General features: G+C 36.5%; 1 protein-coding gene across 5 annotated transcripts in view; it reads right to left on the bottom strand.

Annotated features, from left to right (window-relative positions):
* ZC3H14 (zinc finger CCCH-type containing 14) overlaps positions 1-22,372 on the bottom strand; it is a 45,605-nt gene that overhangs the window by 16,810 nt on the left and 6,423 nt on the right. For all 5 annotated transcript variants that reach the window (XM_069489162.1, XM_069489179.1, XM_069489172.1 and 2 more), the window contains exons 3-9: positions 22,220-22,334; positions 19,917-19,957; positions 19,096-19,291; positions 17,792-18,221; positions 16,872-17,032; positions 16,387-16,487; positions 14,135-14,290 (exon numbers count right to left, since the gene is read on the bottom strand). In XM_069489162.1, coding sequence (XP_069345263.1) covers positions 14,135-14,290; positions 16,387-16,487; positions 16,872-17,032; positions 17,792-18,221; positions 19,096-19,291; positions 19,917-19,957; positions 22,220-22,334 — 1,200 coding nt within the window. The remainder of the gene's footprint in view (positions 1-14,134; positions 14,291-16,386; positions 16,488-16,871; positions 17,033-17,791; positions 18,222-19,095; positions 19,292-19,916; positions 19,958-22,219; positions 22,335-22,372) is intronic.

Here is a 22,372-nt window from a genome sequence, read left to right as displayed (position 1 = left end):
TATGAATTAAATGCACATTTCCCCTTTCATCAATTAAACTATAACTTTCAAGCTTGAGATTACTTCTGAATTGTTCTATTGTATTTTGAGGTTCATTTCCCCTTGAAAATAGTATATGACAGTACTGGCATTTCCTCTACAGGGAGAGGGCTGGGAAGGTGATTAGACCTATAATCACAGACAATCTCGTTAAAAATGTATGTGGCAATAATGAAATTCAACCCCAGTAATATGCGAATTTAAGGTCTGAATTTAAGGATGGGGAAATGAGAACTCAGCCTTGGTTTGATACTTGGCCATTATTAACGTGATCTGAAATACGTTCTCCCATTCTGTGGGTTGTCTTTTTTCTTTTACGATAGTATCCTTTGAAACACGAAAGTTTTTATTTTTCACGAGGTCCAATTTATCTATTTTTTCTTTGCTTATGCTTTCAGTGTCATATCTAAGAAACCACTCCCTAATCCAAGGTCATGTAGATTTATACATATTTTTTTCCTAAGAATTTTTTGGTGTTAGTTCTTATATTTAGGTCTTTGATCCATTTTGAGTTAATTTTTATATATGGCATAAGGGTCCAACTTCATTCTTCTGCATGTAGATATACAGTTGTCCTGGCACTCTTTGTTGAAAAGACTATTCTTTCTCCATTAAACTGTCTTAGCACCCTCATCAAAAATCAATTAGTCATAAACAATATGGGTTCATTTCTAGACTTCAATTCTGTTCCACTGGTGTACATACCCATCCATATAACAGTACCACACCATCTTGATTATTACAGCTTTAAGGTAAGTTCTGAAATCAAGAAACATAACCCTTTCAACATTACTCTTTTTTAATAGCTTTGGCTATTCTGGATCCCTTTTTATTTCTATATAAATTTTAGGATCAGCTTGCCAATTTCTACAAAATAACAATCTTGGATTTCAATAGAAATTGAGTTGAATCTGTAGATCAATTTGGGGACTACTGTCATCTTAACAATATTAAAGTCTTCCCAACTGTTAATATGGAAGATCCTTCCATGGCTTTAGTTTGAGTAGAGCTGTTTTACTTTGGTTTGCTCCCCATGCAACAAATAAGCTGTGCAACACATAAGGATGCAAGTTGGTGGACACCACTCACCACGTCCTCTTCAAAAGAATTCTTAGAATTGTAGCGTTTGATTTCTTAGTCAAATAGATGTCACTGACAATAACAGAATAAAGAAAAAGCTAAGTGCTAGAGTTTATATAAGAATCTTTATTCATTTCTCCACTGCATCTATAAATTAATCTGATTCTTCCTAATTTTTAGACAGAAAACAATCTGTAAAATTGCAAAACAAGGGTTTAGATTCACATAGAATTTCTCCAAGAGCACCAGCTGACAGATGACATCTATAGTAATAACATTAAGAACAGCACATGCTCTGCGCCAAGCACCATCTGCAAATCAGTTAGTTCACTAGCAGCAAACAACCTCAATGAGAAAAGTAGGAAAGGGGTCTGACAGAGGCATCAAGGTACCTAAAAAGAGCACATTTGATACTTTCTGCATTGCCCACTGTGCCCAGTCCAACCTAAGCAAAGACTCTTCCAGGGATTCCAATGTAAATATCCATCCTCAGAGAAAGTTTACACACTTTAGTATGTACTCCTTATAATAACTTTGCCGTAAGTGCTACTGTTATTGCTTAATCTATAATCTATTCTTATAGATTAGGAAACTGGGGCAAACAAAGGTTAAGGTCAGCTAGGAAGGGGCAGGGCCTGGATTAACGCTTTAGATAGTCTGGCTCCAGGGTCCATATTTATGATCACTATGTTGTTATACCTCCACCCGTGATACATTAAGTGGAATAAAACATATAGCAGAGACCTCCATGTGGTGTAATTCCTATTTTACATGCCTATGTATGTGTGTATATAAATAATCATATAATTCCACTTTATACAACATGCTTCCCTCCGAGGAAGGCAGTGGGCAGAACAAAGGAGGGGGATCGTCCTCATTGTTTCTGACTGTAAATGTTCCTCTTTACTAAGAATCTTTCACAGTGTTTCTGTTCTAACATAATACAGAGATTGTGCATTTATAGTCTCTCCTGGAGAGTCTGTAATAACGAAGTAAAGAACTTTAAAAGGGTATAAATCTTAACATACAACAATGGTTTCCAAATTGAATTTCTAAATTATTCACTGGGGTGCAGGAAGAAAATACCAGAAAGACCATTGTAGTAGAAATACTTATATCTCTATCCTATCATTGTTGGTTTCTATTTTTATGTTATGTAAAGTACATACCAATAACAGTGCATGTATGTAAATAAAAAATATATTAATATAATTGTACACATTCAAAAATGATTATACAAAATATTATATGGTCAAAAATATGGAAATCATTGATCTAGAGATGGGGGGTTGGGAAGGGGATTATACCTGGTTAGATTTCAGTGATCTCTGGAAAATAAAAAATATACGGACAGGCCAGGCGCAGTGGCTCACGCCTGTAATGCTAACGCTCTGGGAGACGGAGAAAGAAGGATCACTTGAGCTCACGAGTTTCAGACCAGCCTGAGCAATAGGGAGACCCTGTCCCCACTAAAAATAGAAAACATCAGCCAGGCACAGTAGCATGTGCCTGTAGTCCCAGCTTCTTAGGAGGCTGAGGCAGGAGGATCACCTGAGCCCAGGAGTTTGCAGTTGCAGTGAGCTATGATGACACCACTGCCCTCTAGCCAGGGCACAGACCAAGACTCTATCTCAAAACAAACAAACACACACCATGGATAAATACTGGATGAAAGGCAGAGCAGAGAAAGCCATAAAGGAGCCCCTGGGAAAACTGCGGGTTAGCTATGACACATTTATTCAGGCAACAAGTATATTTACTGAGCTAATATTTACTGAGCTCTTACTATATGCCAGGCAGTCAGTAACAGCAGGAACCACACATACACTCCCGTTCAGTTTATATTCTGCTTGGAGGGAAAGGAGCTAGACCTCAAAAACCCCAAAATAAAGCAAAAACGTATGTTAAAATATAACATTTCATGTTGATATATAAAGATCTGAGTCTGGATAAAAATACCTAAGCTACAAAAACATAAAATATATTTTCAATGGAGGTGAGGGCTATGGAGAAAAGTAAAGCTTAAGGAGGGGGGCGGGTAGAGAGTACAGCAATGGAGCTGGGGAAGGCTTCACAGAGATCACATTTGAGTAAGTGATGTGGACATCTGGAAGAAAACATTCCAGGGAGAGGGCAAAAGCATCTCAGACACGCTCTTGTTCAAATGTCCTGAGAGAGAAGCATGCCAAGTGTGTCTGAGGAATAGCAAGGAGAACAGGGAGCCAGTGCAGAGCGAGGGAGAGGGTGGTAAGTGCTGAGACCAGGGAGCGTAATGAGGAACTACCAGAGGAGAGGTTCTGAGCAGGAGAGTGGTGTGATCTAATTTACAGTTTAAAAGGATCACTGTGCTATTGTGTGGGATAGACTGAAAGAAGTAAGCTTGAAAGCAGATAGACCTTGTAAGGATACTCTTCCAATAATCAAGGCAAGTCATGGACAGTGGCTTAGACTGGGAGGCAGAGGCAGCCGTGATGAACGGTGGTGAACTGTACAAATATTGTGAAGGCAGGCCGGGTGCGGTGGCTCACACCTGTAATCCTAGCACTCTGGGACGCCGAGGCGGGTGGATCGCTCAAGGTCAGGAGTTCGAGACCAGCCTGAGCAAGAGCGAGACCCCCGTCTCTACTAAAAATAGAAAGAAATTATCTGGCCAACTAAAATATATATAGAAAAAAATTAGCCGGGCATGGTGGTGCATGCCTGTAGTCCCAGCTATTCGGGAGGCCGAGGCGGTAGGATCGCTTAAGCCCAGGAGTTTGAGGTTGCTGTGAGCTAGGCTGACGCCATGGCACTCACTGTAGCCCGGGGAACAAAGCGAGACTCTGTCTCAAAAACAAAAAAAAACAAAACAAAAAACAAATATTGTGAAGGCAGAGCCTGACAGGTGGGAGGAGGGAAGGAAGGAGACTGTGGTAGGAAAAGAGAGGGAGGAAAGAAACAATGGTCCTAAGTTTGAAAGATAGAAGGCAGTTAAGTTTCTACCTTAGCAATGGGAAAGGCAGAGTTGCCATTAACTAAAATGAGGAAGACTTTTGGAAGAAAAGAGTGGAGAAAGAAATTCACTGGGTTTGAGACAAGTTTGAAATGATTATATACCCAAAAAGAAATGTAAAGTAAGCAATTGAACAGGAATTAAGAATTCAGGGATGAGGTCCAGGCTGGAGGAGATACAATGTGGGAGTCCACAGTGTAGAAATGATATATAAAGTCTTGAATTTGGGTGAAACAAAGGACCATCCATCCAACTGTGAGAGATTAGAGCAATGAGCAAAGACCAACAATGATATAAAGCAGAAAACAAGACTTGTGAATGGTATTGCTACAGACAGATATTTAAAAGACAAAATTAAACATTTGTTAAGCCCAAACACAGTGGCTCATGCCTGTAATCCCAGCACTTTGAGAGGCTGAGGTGGGAGGATTGCTTGAGGTCAGGAGTTCAAGACCAGCCTAGGCAACACAGCAAGACCATCTCTACAAAAAAATAAACCAATTAGCCAGGTATGGTGGCACATGCCTATAGTCCTAGCTACTGGGAACACTGAGGCAGGAGGATAGCTTGAGCCCAGGAGTTCCCAGGCTGCTGTGAGCTACAATGGCACCACCACTGCACTCTAGCCTGGGTGACAGAGCAAGAACCCACCTCTTAAGAAAAAAGAAGAAAAAAATTAACATAGGGTTCTTTCTTTAAAAACAAAACAAAACAAAACAAAACAACCTGAGCCAATTATCTGGGAGAATCCAGACAACTAGTGGAAATGTAAGCATACCAATCCACTCCCCCGGAAAGCTGCACCACAACTGCAAGGCCAATCACAGCTCCTTGTCTGCTTCATTTAAAGCTAAATCTTCCTGCAGAAAAACTTAGCCCACACCACAACTGTAGGTAAGCCTTTGTACCGCCTTTTATTTAACTAGGAACCACTTTCTGCAGACATCATTGAAAAAAATCCCACAAATGAAAGGGCAAGACAAAAAGTAAAACCTGACTCTGAAGGAAACAGGTGACTGAAAGAATTTCTTAAAAAGGAAAAATATCCCTCTAATTAGGATTTGCACACAAATTTGAGATATCCACAAAACAAGATGGAAAATGGAACAATGGTTTGTGGAAATTTCAAAATATGCTTGCCTACATTGAAATAAAGTTCAATAGGGAGAATGAAGATAAAGCCAAGGAAGTATTCAAGAGGTCAACAAGATCAAGTAAAAAATGAGGACACAAAAGGTAAGTAACAGATCAAAGTAGGAGCTGAGCATCCAACTAACAAAATTTCCAAAACAGTAAGAGTAAATTTTTAAAGAAAGAATGCAAGAGAATTTTCCACCATGAAGGACATGGATTTTCAAATTAAAAGGGTGCAGGAAGTATCCAGCCCAAAAGTAACTAGCATCTAGGCATATCACAGTGCAATTTCAGACACAAAGAACACAGAGAAAAATCCTAAAAATTTCCAGAGGAAAAAAACTCAGGTACTTTACAATGGAATAACAATCAGATGGGCAATCAACTTTTCAGCATAAACACTGGAAGCCTCAATCAAGATCATTATCTGCCTTCAAAGTTTTCAGGAAAATGATTTCAACTTCGAATTCCATGCCTAGCCAAAGTATCAATCAAGTACAAGGACAGTTTCAGATTTCCAAACATTCAGAAAATTTAACTCCCATAATCTTTTGTAAGAAGTTTCTTCATGATGTGATTACAAGACGGAAAAACACACTAAGCAGACAAAGTCGGATGTGGGAAATGTGGAGCAAACTTGGGAGAGGAGTATGTCCTAGGACGAGGCCTTGAAGCAGGCCTCGAGAGAGCAAGCACTCAGATTAGAAAAGGGGCCGGGCATGGTGGTGCATGCCTATAGTCCTAGTTTCCTGGGAGGCTGAGGCAGGAAGATAGCTTGTAGCTCAGGGGTTCGACGCCAGCCTGAGCACAGTGAGACCCCGTCTCTATAAAAAAATAAATAAATAACTAAATGAGAAAAAGAAAAATTAAAAAAATAAATAAAGAAAGAAGAAAAGGAGAAGAGGGGCTTCAGGAGGAAGGCACCTAAGAAAAAAGGGGAACCCAAATATTCAAAAGCAAAGAATAATAGACTTTTAGGCTGTGGTACAGGTAGGCAATGCAAGGAGGTAAAAACAAAAAAAAGGGAACCCAAGGGAAACATAAAACTGTTTAAGAGGGGAAAATATAAAACCTCTAAAAGAATTCCTACAAAAAAATAAAATGTCAATTTGGCTTTGTAATAAATATTTACTTAGTCTCAACTTTTAGAGTCAATCTACAAAGCCTTAACTAAAAACCAGAACAAAAATATGTGACCAACTTCAACAATACAAAAAGTATATGGGTAAGCGTATCCATGGAGCCAAATAAAAAAAGTACAGATGACAGAATGTAGGTGGGGCTAAGGAGGGAGATGTAAGAACTAAAGGCAGGGCACAATGGCTCATGTCTGTAACCCCAGCTACTTAGGAGGCCAAGGTAGGAGGACCATTTTGTGTACAAGAGTTCAAGGCTGCAATGAGCTACAATCGCACCACTACACTCCAGCCTGGGCAGCAGAGCGAGACTTCGCCTCTTGGGGAGCAAAAAAATAGAACTGAAGGACATAAATGTCCGTGTCTTTCAGAAGTCAAAATATACCAAAATCGGGGAGCCAAAATATACTGAAATATAGTTAATCAGACAAGAAATAGATATTTAGGTGTATTACTTAAAATTATAAAAGTAACCAAAAATGGACTCAAAACAGTGATGTTACTTTATGAGCTTGGAAGCAGGAAAGATCCTGTCAAATCATAGCAAGAAATCAACAGAGAGCATCTATAGTTGGTAAATGAAGAAATATTAGAATAAGCATATTACAGACATGGAAAAAATTAAAGGAAGGTATAAACAGAAGCATTTAAAAGTGGTGGCTTCTGGGGAGTGGGACTAATGTGTGGAGAAGAATAAAGCAAGGAATGTTGCTTTTAATTTTTAACCTTTTTATATTATTTTTCTAATCTATCAGCAGGTATTACATGGATTTGTATTTTCCAAATTTTCTATGGTGAGCAAATATTTCATAATGTAAAATATTTTATTTTAAATATGTCTTTTTCATACATTATACTAAACAGGAAAAATAAAAGAAAAACCACGCCTAGACACATTGTAGTGAAACTGCAGAACATCAAAGACAAAGAGAAGATCTTGAAAGCAGCCAGACAGAAAGGACAGATCACCTACAAAGGAATGACAGACAGTTAGAGTGACAGAAGTTCACTCAACAATGGAATCCAGAAGACAATGGAATAATATATTAAGGTGTTGAAGCAAATAAATAACTGTTGTTAACCTAGATTTTGGTGTCCAGCAAAGCTACTGCATAAGAACGCGAAGAAATAAAAACACTCATAGGTAAACAAACTCTTGGAACTGGTCTTTGAACAGATCAGTTCAAAGGAACTTCTAAAGAATTTACTTCAAAACTTTGGAAAATGATGATCCCCAAATAACACTCAGAGATGTAAGAATGAACAAAATAATAAATGTGTAGGTAAATCTGAACATAGTCTGGGTGTCTATTTTATGCATTAAAAAAAAAAGGTCAAACTGAACACTGGAAACATAATGTGTATCAGGAGGCTAAATACTGAAGCTCTTTACAGGTATTTGGAAGTCCTTTTATTGCTTGGGAATGAGGTCAGGATATTAACTTTTAGAATACTAAATTAAATTTGCACGGTAAAATTTCAGTGGTAACCACTAAAAGATTAGAAATAAAGGGTTTAAATTGTAAACTAGTTAGAAAAAAATATAGAGTGAGGGTGATCAACAATAACACTAGTAATTAACGAACCTTAAATAGGACAAAAAAGGAGAAAAAACAGAAAACCAGGCAAATACAAATCAGAATGATGAAAAACACTAGTCTAACTATATCAATAATTCTAACAAATGAAAATGGTCTAAACTCTCCAATAAAAGGCAAGTTCAGATTGGACTAAAAAACAAAAATCTATCTTCATGATATTTAAGAAAGATATATAGTTGAACAACTTGGGGGTTAGGGGTACCAATGTCCCACACAGTCAAAAATCTCCATTTAACTTTTGACTTTCCAAAAACTTTACTGCTACTGCCAGAGTAGCTACAGTGATGGCCTCACAAATTTCCTTTCCTTTTTTTTTTTTTTTAAACTATGGTACTTATACTAGATTCATTTATCTTGAAATTGTGGGCAACCACAGCTGCAGACCTCAATCTTTGGTACATAATAAGCAATAATTCAACTTTTTCTTATAATATTGTAACTTTTCTCTGCTTCTTGGGAGCACTTCTAGCATCACTAGTGGCACTTTCTATGGGCCCCATGGCGTTATTCAAGGTTTACGATACTGCGCTCACCACAGTGAAAAATACGCAAGAACTGTGAGATAACTTTTTACTGGAATGTGCTATTTATTGAGGAAACAAACTGCTCATGTGGAAATGATTAGTGTCACACAGCGTTTAAAGCAGGTACTCAAGACACTTGAGCTCATCAAACAGTAATGGAAGGTGCCTATGAAATTATTGCATAGGTATGTTATAGTAAATTTTATGCAGTTATGATTTAATACTGTGTCTTTACATTTGCTTACGTTTTCTCGACTGCAAATGGCACCATGTATGGTATGTGTGTAAGTTTTGATAAATTTTAACTTTTTATAATAGATGTTTGTATATTTTACAATAGCAAATGGTGACAGTAGCAGCTACATATACTTTATGCATTCATGACATACTTCTTTAATTTTTTAATATTTCTAGGCTACGCAGTTCGCCTGCAAGTTTTTTCAAATTATCACAAATCTCCAAAAACTTTTCCAATATATTTATTGAAAAAGATTCATATATAAATGGACCCAGGCAGTTCAAACCTGTGTGGTTCAAGGTTCAACTATCTATGCCTAAAGCAAAAGGAGAGAAAACTGAAAACAAAGGCATGGAAAACAGATATATAAAGCAATTACTAAGATAACGAAGACTTTAAAATAAAAGCATCCTTTGGTATAGAGGGTCACAGATCAAAACAAATGATTCAATTTGCAGGAAAGATATAACAATTTCAAATATGTATACACCTAGTATATAATAGCCTCAAAATACATAAAGCAAAAACTGATAAAATTAAGATAAATTTGTCATCACAATGGGCAATTTCAACACCCTCTCTCAATTTTTGCTAAGTAGACCAAAAACTCAGCAAGGTCAAGATTTGAGCAACGTAACAGTAGAGCTTTATTTACTAAATGAACGCAAAAATCTCAATCCTATAATACTTTCAGAGTCCACTTTCTTCCAAAATGCACATGGAAGATGTACAAAATTGTGCACTAAACAAGTATTAACAATTTTCAAAGGATATGCATTATAAAGGTCACATTATCTAACAATACAATTAAGTCAGGTGTCTATAATTAAAAAAAAGACAAAAACAAACAAAACCTCCATATACTATGTGTTAAAAACACTTTCAAATAACTCATGGGTCAAAGATGAAAATTATAATGGAAATAAAAGATCTTTTGATAATGAAATCATTATGTATCAAAACTTGTGATACACAATAAAACTGGCACTTCAAGAAAAATTTATACTTTAAATGCTTACATTTGAAAAGAAGACAGGCTAAAATATATTAGTAAGAAAAAATATGGAAGGACACTGAGCATTTTGGGAGGCCGAGGCTGGTGGATTGCTTAAAGACAGGAGTTCCAGACCAGCATGGTGAACATAGTAAGACCCTGTCTCTACAAAAAATTAAAAAATTAGCCAGGTGTGATGGTACACGCCTGTAGTCCCAGCTACTCGGGAGGCTGAGGCAGGGGGATTGCTTGAGCCCAGGAGTTTGAGGTTGTAGTAATTTATGTTGATGCCACTGCACTCTAGCCTGGGCAACAGAGGGAGACCCTGTCTCAAAACAAACAAACAACAAAAAAAGAGAGCAGAAATCAATGTAATAGAAAAAAAAAAAATACATCAAAAGAAGAATAATAAAGCCAGAATTCTTATTCTTTGAAAAGACTGTTCTTGCTGTCTTTAAAAAGACTGGCAAAATAAACTTCTGGTGGTGACAGATTGACCCAAGACAAAAAGAGAAAAAGCACCTATTTTATGAGGCGGGAATGCTAATAAGAGCAAAGATGCTGGAGACATGAGAGAACACTAACTGCTCCAACAGTGGGGAAAAGGATGTTAACGTCAGTTCATGCCAATGTATGTGCATATTTATATTTTAAAAACCTGTCACAGACTTAACTGTGAAACAGTGAAACAAGCACTTTCATAATGGTGACTTGCAGTGTGACTTTGCACTTGTGAACAAATCAGTCCAGTAATACTAAAAGTCCTCATCAGCAGAGGTACTTGATACCATTCCAATTTAGCCTTTTAGTTTTAGAACACAACAATACAGAAAACCACACAAAACCAAAACAAATATATAGTTTAATGTATTTTTATAAGGCAAAATACCCTTCTAACACCATCCAGGTCAAGAAACAGAATTTCGCCAGTCACTCCACAAGCCTCTCCATGTGCTCCATCTTAATCAGTTGCCTAGAGGTTCTCTGTGGTTTCATACACAAGTGTGCATCCCTAGACATTACAGCTTAACCTTGTCCCTTTTACTTAGTCTTCTTTCTAAGTCTTTTAATCTCAAATTCTCAGAATGTTTGACTTCGAGAGTGTCCCAGAGATTGTATTCTGCCTGTTGCACACTCATGGTGCAGCTCAACATATTCCTCTGGCCTCTCTACATCTGGCAAGCTGACTGTTAGATCGGAGACTTGAGAACTTAGGTTCAAATCTCTGGCAAGACTAAGGTAATGTTTTGTTCTTTCATCAGGAAGCACAAAACAACTGGTTTTGCCCTTTAAGAAAAAACAATCCTAATTCTACCACTTCAATCATTTTAAAACAAGATGCTTCTCTCATCTACTATTAGCAGGGGCTGGCAAATATTTTCTGTTTTAGGCTGTGCAAGCTGGCAAGCTGTTTCAACTATTCAACTGAGGTTGTAGCACAGCCATAGGTAACACATAAACGAAAGGGTGTGGTTTGGTTCCAATAAACTTTTATTTCCAAAAAGAGGTGCCAACTCCTGTAGTATTTGGTTACCCAGTGGTACAAGTACCTTCTTACAGAAAAAAAAACAGCATATTCTCAGGTGAGCGTTAATTAAAAAAAAAAAAAAAAAGACAAAATAAATGCTCAATTATTTTACTTACCCAGTTTTCAAGACAATGAATTAGTATCAGCTATCCTCCAGAAGGTGACCAATTAGAGTTCATTTGAAAAAATGTATTATTATGAACTAGTGAATTTAAACCTGTTTCATAGGCTTTTAACCCACAGGAATTCTCTCCCTTACTGAAGCTCAAATCATTCCATCTTTCACCAGTGGGAACCTAAGCTGGCTCCTGCATCCTTTCAACATGACTACCACACACTGATAGCTTCTTTGCTATCTGGGATGTTGAGACATTCCAGGATCATCTTAACATTTGCTGCCCTAAACATTTCTCAAGAAGCCTGGTTCACTAAATAGGAAGTATTCTAAGACCAAAATCTGGGAAAGAGGGATACTCAGTACTATGGGTTAGTCATTGTTTCTATGCCTTTCCAGTAGACAAAACTAGAGAAAAACATATTTATTTATAAAGTACAATGGTGAGTTCATAAAAATTTCCAATGCAAATTCAGGACAACAGGGTTTTACTTGTCTGAAGCTCATACTCCATTAGATTCCTTAAAAGTTCATGGGATTAACAGTCTCTGATTTCCTGCATATAGGTGACAGTTGGTGCCTTTTTGAAGGTCACTTTTGTTAGACATAAAATTCTTGGCTCACATTTTCTTTCCTATAGTACCCTAAATATGCCAGTCCATTTTCTTATGGCATAAAGTGATACTGTTGAAAAGTCTGATGATAATCTGCCTTTCTTTTTTTTTTCCCTTAGTCATGTGCTCTTTTTTCTTTTTGCCTAGATGCCCTAGCGATTTTTTTCTTTCTTCCTAAAATTCCATTAATTGTAGCATGTATCTTGGTGTTCATGGTTCTAGGTGAACATTCTCAGATATAGTGTAATCTGTCAGAAAAGTTTCAAATATATGTTTTTACTTCAAAAAACTTTTCTTGAAAGATGTTTGTTCTCTCATATTTTCTTCAGAGACTCCTTTTATAAATACATTGTGTATCTCTACTGCCCGTATTCAATATTTGCTACTTTCTCTTGAATTTTTTTTTATTTTTAAAATATTTTCCCCTTTTATCTTCAATTTCTCTGAAGATGTTTTATTAAGACATACTAATTGATTTCTTTAGTATTCATTTCTAAATAAATTTTCTTTTATTTCTAATCTTGTCACTGCATATCAAAGTTTTTCTAATTCTGTTTTATGTTGTTTTTTCATGCATTATATGATTTTCTTAACGTCTTCTAGCTCATCTTGAAATAACATATCTTCTTAGTATATCTTTGTGTGCTTTCCCTGAAACAATGCTATTTTGCCCATTATTTCCTTTTATCATTTAACTTGGTATGGGACTTGAGCTTGGTACTTTTCTGTTGTTCATTTTAGGGCACCCTCTTCTGTTGATTTTGTGATGTTAAAAAAAAGTGACGTACTGCTTTGAGATTTCCTAGTTCTGTTTTTCTCCCCCACTTTTATCTCATATTCTTTTTCCTTATCTGTATTGTCTGTTTCCCTGCTAAGTCTGATTCCACTCCAGGACTCTCATGTGGACTTCTGTCTTTGAAGGGAACCCTGGTGCAACCAGCTGGAGAGGAGACTCCCCAGCGCCCCTAGATCTTGAGGCTCACCTGCTACTATACTGTGCAAAATCCCTCCCAGTTTTACTTCTCAAATTGGCCCATTTGCACTTTCCAGTTAGTATCTACTGGCTGTTCTGGGGTTTTCTTGTTCTCAGGTCCATCATTTATCAAACAGTACATAATGCCGACATGGCAAATTGCACAATGCAGTCAAAAATTTTTTAAAGAGAGACAGAATGAAGAAACAGGATGAAATCACAAAGGCTTCATGAAACCCACAATTTTGGAATCGTAAGGTTTCATGAAACCTGCAACAATTTAAAGGACACATTTAGGAGAAATAAAAAAATGTACTCTAAGGTTCAAGAAAAGTATGTTAGAAATAACATGATGAGCATATAGATTTTTTTGGTGGGATTTTAAAATTCAGATCTTAGTAGAAAAAGAGAAACAGAAGAAACTAGACTCTTTCCTGATGGAACAGAAGGAACAGAAAGTTTGAGAATAAAAGAGAAGGGCTAGGCAGGTCCAGGGGCCACATAACTGAGCTATGTAAGCTGAAACTGATGGCATCAGTCCTGGGCAACAAGAAAGAGGGGAGACACTCTCACAAAGGACTTACATGATGACAGTCACATTTTGGAAGTTGGGAGACTATGCAGGAGCTGGGGAGTTGGTAGGAGATGAGAAAAAGGAAACAGAAAGATCAGGTGGAAGCTAACTGTAGTATGTTAGGCACAAGGAGATAAAGCAGGGCCAGTTGGACAGATATGGCAAGTCACAGTCAGGATGCTAAGAGAGGGGAGAGATTTAAAGATAACCGAGATGGCAAGTTCCAGAGAACAGAGGTAGGACCAACAAAAGAGGGAAAGAAAGAACGTAAAAATACATATATCTTTAAGTAGGAGCTTTCTAAAGACCAGCAAAATTCTGATAATTATTAAGGCTGGGTGACTAGGTTTATGGGAGTTCACTATACTAGTCTTTCCATTTTTGAGAACATTAAAAATGTCCACAATAAAAAGACTTAAAAATTTCTGAAAAATACAGGGATGAATCTTCCTCACAGTACCTTCTCATTCTATTTTTCTTAGTCATCACTTTTTTCATAATATAACTAATATTTTGTAAAAATCCATTGGAAAACATTTAATGCCTCATGAAAAAAGTGTAATAGAGAGTAAAATATCATTTAAATTATTACCTTGACTTTTTTCTATATTATCTCCTTTTGCTTCCTCTTCTTTAATGGGGGAACTTATTCTGGGGGTCCTGCTTTGTCCCTGGACCACTTCTGCTAGCAGTTCTTCCTGAGAAGTTCGAGTTCTGGGAGCAACTGGAAGTGTCTGTTTCTGTGGGACTTTAACATAAAAGCAAAAAAGATGGAAATACAAATGCATTAACACATCAACACTCAATAGTGAACATTTCACATTTAACATAAATGCCTCCTTGGCTTTAGATTAGAATACATAAGGAGTTCAACATAGTGCATAGATATCAATCATTTTTTTCATTATGACATTCCTGAGAGATAGCTGACTTATTACCTATATGTACATAAACAATTTTAAGCCACATGCCATGAATATGATACATCACACTACAATACAATACAGCATACATGTATTCATTTTTAACGAAATGCAGTTTAGGTTCCACTTCATCATCTTGTACCAATTTCAAATTGTAATTTAGATAACCTAAGAAAGAAATTTCAATGCTAGTTCTTAAAACTTGGGGATTATAAAAGCAGGATATTGCAAGGTCATAGAAATTCTCTAAATTTCTCATTTTCTAGACAATTAACATTGCTGATAAACCAGAAAACAGAATGTAAATAGATAAATTGTCAGGTCAAGTGTTGACCCTTGCCTGTTTATTCCTTATTCTATTTGCCAAAATCTGTTTAATTTTATGCTCAAGTTAAATTAGGGAAAGTGCTTAAAAGCAAGAGAACAGAGGAGTATCAGGATCAAAAATTAGCTGGCTTAACAGTTTACTCCACTTCAGGAAGGTGGTCACAAAAAGAGATGCAAGAGAGAATGGACAAGCAGAGCAATGCTGTAAGAGAATTATTCATCAGATCCATAGCAAAAATTTAAAAATCTTTTCAAAGTAGGTAATTACCATCAGCTTAACACAAATTTTATAAAGCAGGTCGGGCAGAGTACATAATTTAATGACAACACAATACCCATCATTTAGTCTGCATTTCAGAATGAACTCTCCTTAAAGATCAGCTTATAGCTGATTCATCTCGTTTGTTTTAAAAACATGTAATACCTTTACATTCTCTCATAAAATGATTTAGTACTTCCAGTAGGATTGGGGCAGGAACATCACAAATGAGACAATTCTGTCTTACATTCTATTAATGGGTTCCACTGAGAGAAACCAATTTATTTATATATTAGTTTTAAAAAAATTTCCGTAACTTCGGCCACTTACTATCCAATTTTACTTGTTTTGTTGAGAGACAGGGTCTCACTGTCACCCAGGCTGGATTTCAGTGGTACAATCATTGCTTGCTATAACCTCAAACTCCTGGGCTCACATGATCCTTCTGCCATACCCTCCTGAGTAGCTGAACTGCAGATATGTGCCACCCTGCTTGGCTAATTTTTTAAATTGTTTTGTAGAGAGGGAGTCTCACTATGTTGCCCAGGCTGGTCTTGAACTCCTAGTCTCATGGGATCTCTCTACCTTGGCCTCCCAAAGTACTGGGATTACAGATGTGAGCCATTATGCCTGGCTTCCAATTTTATTCCCTTTTATATATCATAAATTCATATCTAACACTGAACCTAATATTAACACAAAAGTTCCACTTTTATTAAGACTTTTTAACATCTTTATTATATATTAATATTTTACCAACAAGGGAAAATAAAAGCCATTACATGATGCTCAAAGAACTAAATTCCACTGACAGTTGGATGGTCAAATTTCCTTTTAAAACCATTCTTCTGGCCGGTGCCGGGGCTCACGCCTGTAATCCTAGCACTCTGGGAGGCCGAGACGGGAGGATCGCTCGAGGTCAGGAATTCAAGACCAGCCTGAGCAAGAGCAAGACCCCCGTCTCTACTAAAAATAGAAAGAAATGATGTGGACAGCTAAAATATATATATAGAAAAAAATTAGCCGGGCATGGTGGCACATGCCTGTAGTCCCAGTTACTCGGGAGGGCGAGGCAGAAGGATCGCTTAAACCCAGGAGTTTGAGGTTGCTGTGAGCTAGGCTGCCGTCATGGCACTCTAGCCCGGGCAACAGCCAGACTCTGTCTCAAAAAATAAAAAATAAATAAAAAATAAAACCATTCTTCTATAGAGGAACCTCATCTTAGTCTGGGAGCCACCTTTATTTCACCACATTATCTGGGAGCAATAATTTTCAGCTTACTCAAGAGTTTATAGAAATTTTCTACCAAATGTAAACATAATACATTTAATTTACCTGTAGAATAGTTAGTTGTTTTTGTTACAGATTCTTGAGCTTCAGATATAGCCTTCAAAATTAGATTCTTGTTAGCTTGTTTAGAAGGTGGAAGAGAAGGTCTAAAAAAGTTAAGAAAACCATTTTTATCAAATTTAAAATTTTTCTTTAAATGCTAGCCATCCATTATGCCTTTACTACAGCCTTCTCTAGGTTTTAAACAGACTAGCTGTCATTTTTAGAAACTAGACTGGAACTTTTTAACAATAATGAATCTGGATCAATGCTCCCCCCCCACCCCCCATCTTATTCGATTTTAATATTCTCAGCAATCCTCTCCAACGTTAAACAATTTATCTCATCAATATGTGCATCTCAAAAACCAATAGAAAAGTCTTACACGTTACTACATCAAATGTTTATTGTCATGATTATCCTCTTCAAGAAAACCAGGACACTCACTCCATCAGGCAATTAAAGATTAATTTACAGCTATGTTCAGTTACCTCCTTTCAGGCTTTGCTGGCACAGACACGCTGCTAGAGACGCCTCCTGTTCGGGACCCATAATCATCATCTTCTTCCTCCTCTTCTCCATCATGATTAAATTTTTTAACTTTAACAACTGAACTTACCACAGGCAACTTTCTCTTTCGAAAGTTTTCGTCCTGCAATCAGATAAATTTATGCTTACCTAATCTCAGAAAATAATGAAGTTCTACCACAAAATATTTTTTCATTTTAAACACACTGCCACACTAGAAAAAAAACTTTTCCTTGTTTTATTACAAAAATAGAATAAAAACTTCTAAAACAATCCTTTCTAATTTAATGAAAAATTTGTTATTTTTTACTGTTTTCAGGTGGCTCCCAAGGTAAAGAGACATGTGAGTTATATACTTCAAGAGGCCCCGTGCTCAAAACTAGCATTAAATACAACTCACGTGGCAGTTAACGTGTTAAGAAAAATCCAGTCATATTAAGAATTCACAGGGTATTTGTTTTGTTAAAAAAATGTAATTATCCCAAATAGCCAACCTTTAGCTAAAAAAAAAAATTAGAGCTTCACATTCATTTTATTAACAGCTGCATATAGCACGGTTAAGAAAATAAAATGGAGTTACTTAGTTGCTCATTAGCAATTACTATGAACAATCTAAAATGGACCTAACCCCCTGGCCCCCTGGCAAAAATATAAGGTTAAAACTATCTCAAAGGCTGGAAATCCCAAGAAGGTATACAGATGTGATAGGAAATATCTCTAGGAGCCAGTGATGGAGAGGAAAATCTGGTGTATTATACTGAGTAGCAGAGAAATCAGTTTAAAATAAATTTGTAATACGTGTTTAGTTACTTCACGTACTATTTGGTATTAAGAACTGCCAATTTTCAGCCTAGCTAGACAGAATTTAAAAGTATATACAAACCTCAATACTCATTTTTTCTGAGTTGTTTCTAAAGAAGGGGCTATAAGTCTCTTCTAAGCTATTAAGCACTTCTGGTTCACACAAATGTCCTGTTTCATATACCCGGCTGTTTTGTATATCAAGTTGCTTGGCAGCATGAATACTGTTTTGCTGCTGTTGAAATTGCATTCTGTTTACGTGAACACCACTGTCTGCATTTCGACTTGCAGGTGGTCGATAAATTTCAATAGAAGGGCGAGAAGAACCATATGTAAGTGTCACTGTAGGTTTTTTCTGAGATAAGGGATTCTCCTGCACAAAATTGAGGTCTTCATCAATGAGATCATCTGGTTCTGGCTTAATATCAATCACATCTTCAGAGGGTGCTGGTTCCCTCAAAGGTTTCACTGTTGACATTAGTCGGGTTGCAGCTCCATCATCATAAGCCTGTCTATTTAGAAAAAGAACAAAACATATTACAAATAAATTAGAGCAATTATCCCCAAATCTTCAAGGAACATTTACTTCAAAAATTTTAATGAGGCTGGTCTGAGTGCAGTGGTATTTACAACTAATTGATCAATACTAGTTACAGACTCCTTTGTTCCTCCTCCCCTCCCACTGCTTCATTTGACAAGCCATAAAGAAAAGAAAAAAAATTTTTTTTAAATTTTTAATGAAAAAGTGTGGCTATTCCCTTCACATATTTCATTCAAAACTACTTTGAAATTGTACTTTAAACTTTGATTTACTACATTTGAGATAAAAGATGATCATATACTTAGGTCTCATCCATTATTTTATTCAGAAACTGCTCATGATCATTTCACTATTTCTAAAAATTGCTAGCTGGGCGCGGTGGCTCATGCCTGTAATCCTAGCACTCTGGGAGGCCGAGGCGGGCAGATTGTTTGAGCTCAGGAGTTCGAGACCAGCCTGAGTAAGAGCGAGACCCCGTCTCTATTAAAAATAGAAAGAAATAATGTGGACAGCTAAAAATATATACAGAAAAATTAGCCGGGCATGGTGGCGCATGCCTGTAGTCCCAGCTACTCGGGAGGCTGAGGCAGGAGGATCACTTGAGCCCAGGAGTTTGAGGTTGCTGTGAGCTAGGCTGACGCCACGGCACTCTAGCCCGGGCAGCAGAGTGAGACTCTGTCTCAAAAAATAAATAAATAAATAAATAAAAATAAAAATTGCTGAAATCATAGGTCTGAATCCTTGAACCTTGGAAGAAAAAAAAAAAAAGAATAAAAATTGCTGAAAACAGCACCTGAAACATATAAAACTAATGCAAATTTCACAGGTCTACACAGGACTCTTACCTGATGTTAGTGGTTTTCTGCTCCTGTGAACTTGTAGAAACTCTGGAATTTCTTTTTTCAGGTCTAGTGTTAGAAATGGCAAGGGGTGGCACTGCAGCTTCATGCCTTCTCTCATCTCCCCGACTGAAATTGCTCTTGTTTGAAGGCACGTTGCTATCAAAGATGTTAGTATCAGAAGACTTTAGACTAGAGGGTTCTGAAAAGAAAAATACAGACCTTTTCAACTTTTTTTATTAGTTTAAACCTTTTCCTCCCTCGTCACTAATTCAAAAGTGATACATGTTTATTATAGTACATTTAAAAAATATAAATAAAAACCACCAATTATCCCAAAGGTGATTTGTTTAGGGGAAGAGTATATATACACATTGTTTTGAAAACTAAGATGTATCTTGTATGTATATTCTTATGTTATTCTTCCACATTATTTTTAATAGCTGAATATTATTCCATATATAGTATAATAAATTACTAAATTTATTACTAGACTTTTAATTTTCAATTAGAAAATTCTGAAACATCCTTGAGGCTAAATCTTTGCACTCATCTATGAATTATTTCCCTAGGATAAATCATACTGCTCCCTCTCCACTGCTTAAATTATCTTTGAATTATATTAAAATTATTGCTCTTAAATTCATAAAAATTATGTGCTTCCTTAAAAAGTTCAAATGAACCACTGTTTTCAAGGTTATGAGTTTTTTCCCAAAGCACTATAAATGACTTTAGAAAGAAACAAATCATACGCTATAGCAAGCAGGAATACCCAAAAAAACCCCCAAAAAACAAAAAACACAACAAAACGACATCATTAATCTTACCAGTTGTCACAGAGCGAAGTTTATCTAAAACACCATGAAGCCTAAAAAAATAAAACAAAAACAAAAACAAAAATGAAGCCTCCCTGAAAAACAATCTTATTTGAACTGCCACTCTAAATCTGATGACATAATATTCAGATAAATATTGGTAAGTGGTATTTAATGAATGGTATTAACTTTCATATTTCACAATTAAAAAAAGGCTTTATATGAATACTGTAGAAGTCAATTAAAAATCATATTTTTTTCCCCTTCACTTTTTTCAACATCCAACCTCTGCAAATCTAAGGGCAAAATACATTTGACCACAGAGTCTTATTCTACAAAAAAAGTCACCTTATTTTCTAAGGACTCAATGTAGCTACAGTAAAATAAGATTATGTATCAAAACCACATATTGCTTATTATTACAATTGTTTTAGCACAGTGTGTATTTTACCTACTTATATGATTTCTTGAGCAACTCAATTCTAAGACGTGCAAAAAGTTACCAATAATTTCAAAATACGCTGTACCACTTCTCTATAACTATTATTTTCAAAAGTGATGTTATAAGCAAACACAGGCCACAGCCTTGCTTATAACATAACCTATTTTAGTAGTTATATATTAATACAAGGCAAATTTGCCTCACATTCTTTTCAAGAGGTGGTACTTACCTAAAATACCAGAAATCTCATTCAGTTTAAATGAGAACCCTAGCCACATGCTATTGTCTCCAAGGACACAATTATTTCATGGCTCCAAAGAATCAAGATAGTCTGTTTGGGGTTGGTGTAAATACTTAACTTAGGAAAGCAAAGTGCCAAAATGGAAACACATCATCCCTTGCATCACTACATGTTAAAGAACTGAATTTATGGCAAGATGAGAAAATTAAATTAATTTGATGTTAAACTCAGATTCAGTTAGTAGTCTAAGAAATCTGTCTAAAATATTCTATCAAGTTATCTGAGAAAGGATCTACTAGGTCACTCTCCCATCTTAGATTAGCTGGACTCAAATCCAGTGTGATCCAAAGGTTGAACTAAGGCCAAGTCATAAAAAATGTCTATGAACAAAATAAATACCAGGATTGCTGAAGACTTAGAAAGAAAAGGAAAAAGTACTCACAGTAATGGTAATTTCCACAGTCCAAAGCACCATGATTTTTTTTTTTTTTTTTTTGGCTAAGCTTCAGGGACAAATTGTAACAAATGGGTTAGGTCAGTCACCCTGAAGTAGTGAGTGTATTATGGTAACATCTCAGGACCACTGCATTCTAACGATCATCTTCAAAATTGTATAAGATAAACCAGAGGATTCTGGGCAGAATTTTAAGGCGGCTTCACAAAAGCTGTAAAGCATATAGTTGCCTGCTGGGGCAAAAACACCTTGAAGACAACCGCTGGTATAAAGGCAAGAAGTTAACCAGCATCATCCCCCTCCTTAGCACCTCCTAATCCCTCTCTGAGTCTCTGGCCATGCAAACTACACAGGCCACTGCTCACTCAATTTTTGCTCTGTCACCAATTTGCACTATAACTGGTGGTTCCTAGTCTGAGGGCCTTTGCATGAGTATTTCCTGCTTCTATTTTCAGCAACACCATTACCCTTGCCTATCCTCACTCTACTTCAAACCTGCCTGGTCTTTTTAAATTGAATCTTATGCTTTTAATCAGTATTCTCAACTCAGGGCATATGTGGTTTGAAAAAGAACATTCAAAATTATAATAGTATTTATATTTGAAAACAAAGTTGCCTATTTTAAAATTCCAAAGTTTAAAGACATTTGAGATTTGTATTTGTCAAATGAAAGGCATGAGTTAAAAAAACTTAAAAAGCTAAAAAAATAAAAATAAAAACAAAAAACCTTACTCCATGAGAAGTTCTAATAGCTCATTGGATAAAGTAATATACAAAGCCAATTCAATGCAAACATGTACAACTGATTTTGGTGAGGTGGGGGAAGGAACTAAAAGCTGTGGAAGTTTATGAAAAACAACATAGTAATTACAGGTGACATATACTAAGGAGACCTGTGGGCCAGGCACACCTGAAAGCACTTTACATGTATTAGCTCATGTAATCCTCACAATTCTACAAAGGTAATCTATTATTCCCATTTTACAGATGGAGAAACTGAGGCAGGCTGCAGAGCCAGGATTCAACCTTGGCTGGCTCCAGAGGCTGTGCTCTCATCATTCACAAACTACCTCTCCAAAGTGAATGCAATTCGACTATCAAGAACCTCTCTCCAGACAGAATACCTAGCGTGACTTGTGCCAAACTTTGGTCTGAGGCATAGATATTGAGAAACATACCATACGGTGAATCGAATTGTGTTGTTCCCTAGAAACAGGGAAAGGTCCTCTGTCATTTGGTCCTGACTTTTCTTGTTGGCCACCATCACCATAATGTAATCAGGAAGTTCTTCATCTATTTAAAAGGAAAAGTATGTCAAAACTTTTTTTATG

This window comes from Eulemur rufifrons, chromosome 2 (assembly GCF_041146395.1).
Source record: "Eulemur rufifrons isolate Redbay chromosome 2, OSU_ERuf_1, whole genome shotgun sequence".
NCBI classification, from domain to species: domain Eukaryota; kingdom Metazoa; phylum Chordata; class Mammalia; order Primates; family Lemuridae; genus Eulemur; species Eulemur rufifrons.
Note: the sequence above shows the minus strand (reverse complement) of the source record. Positions and strands in the feature narration are given on the sequence as shown.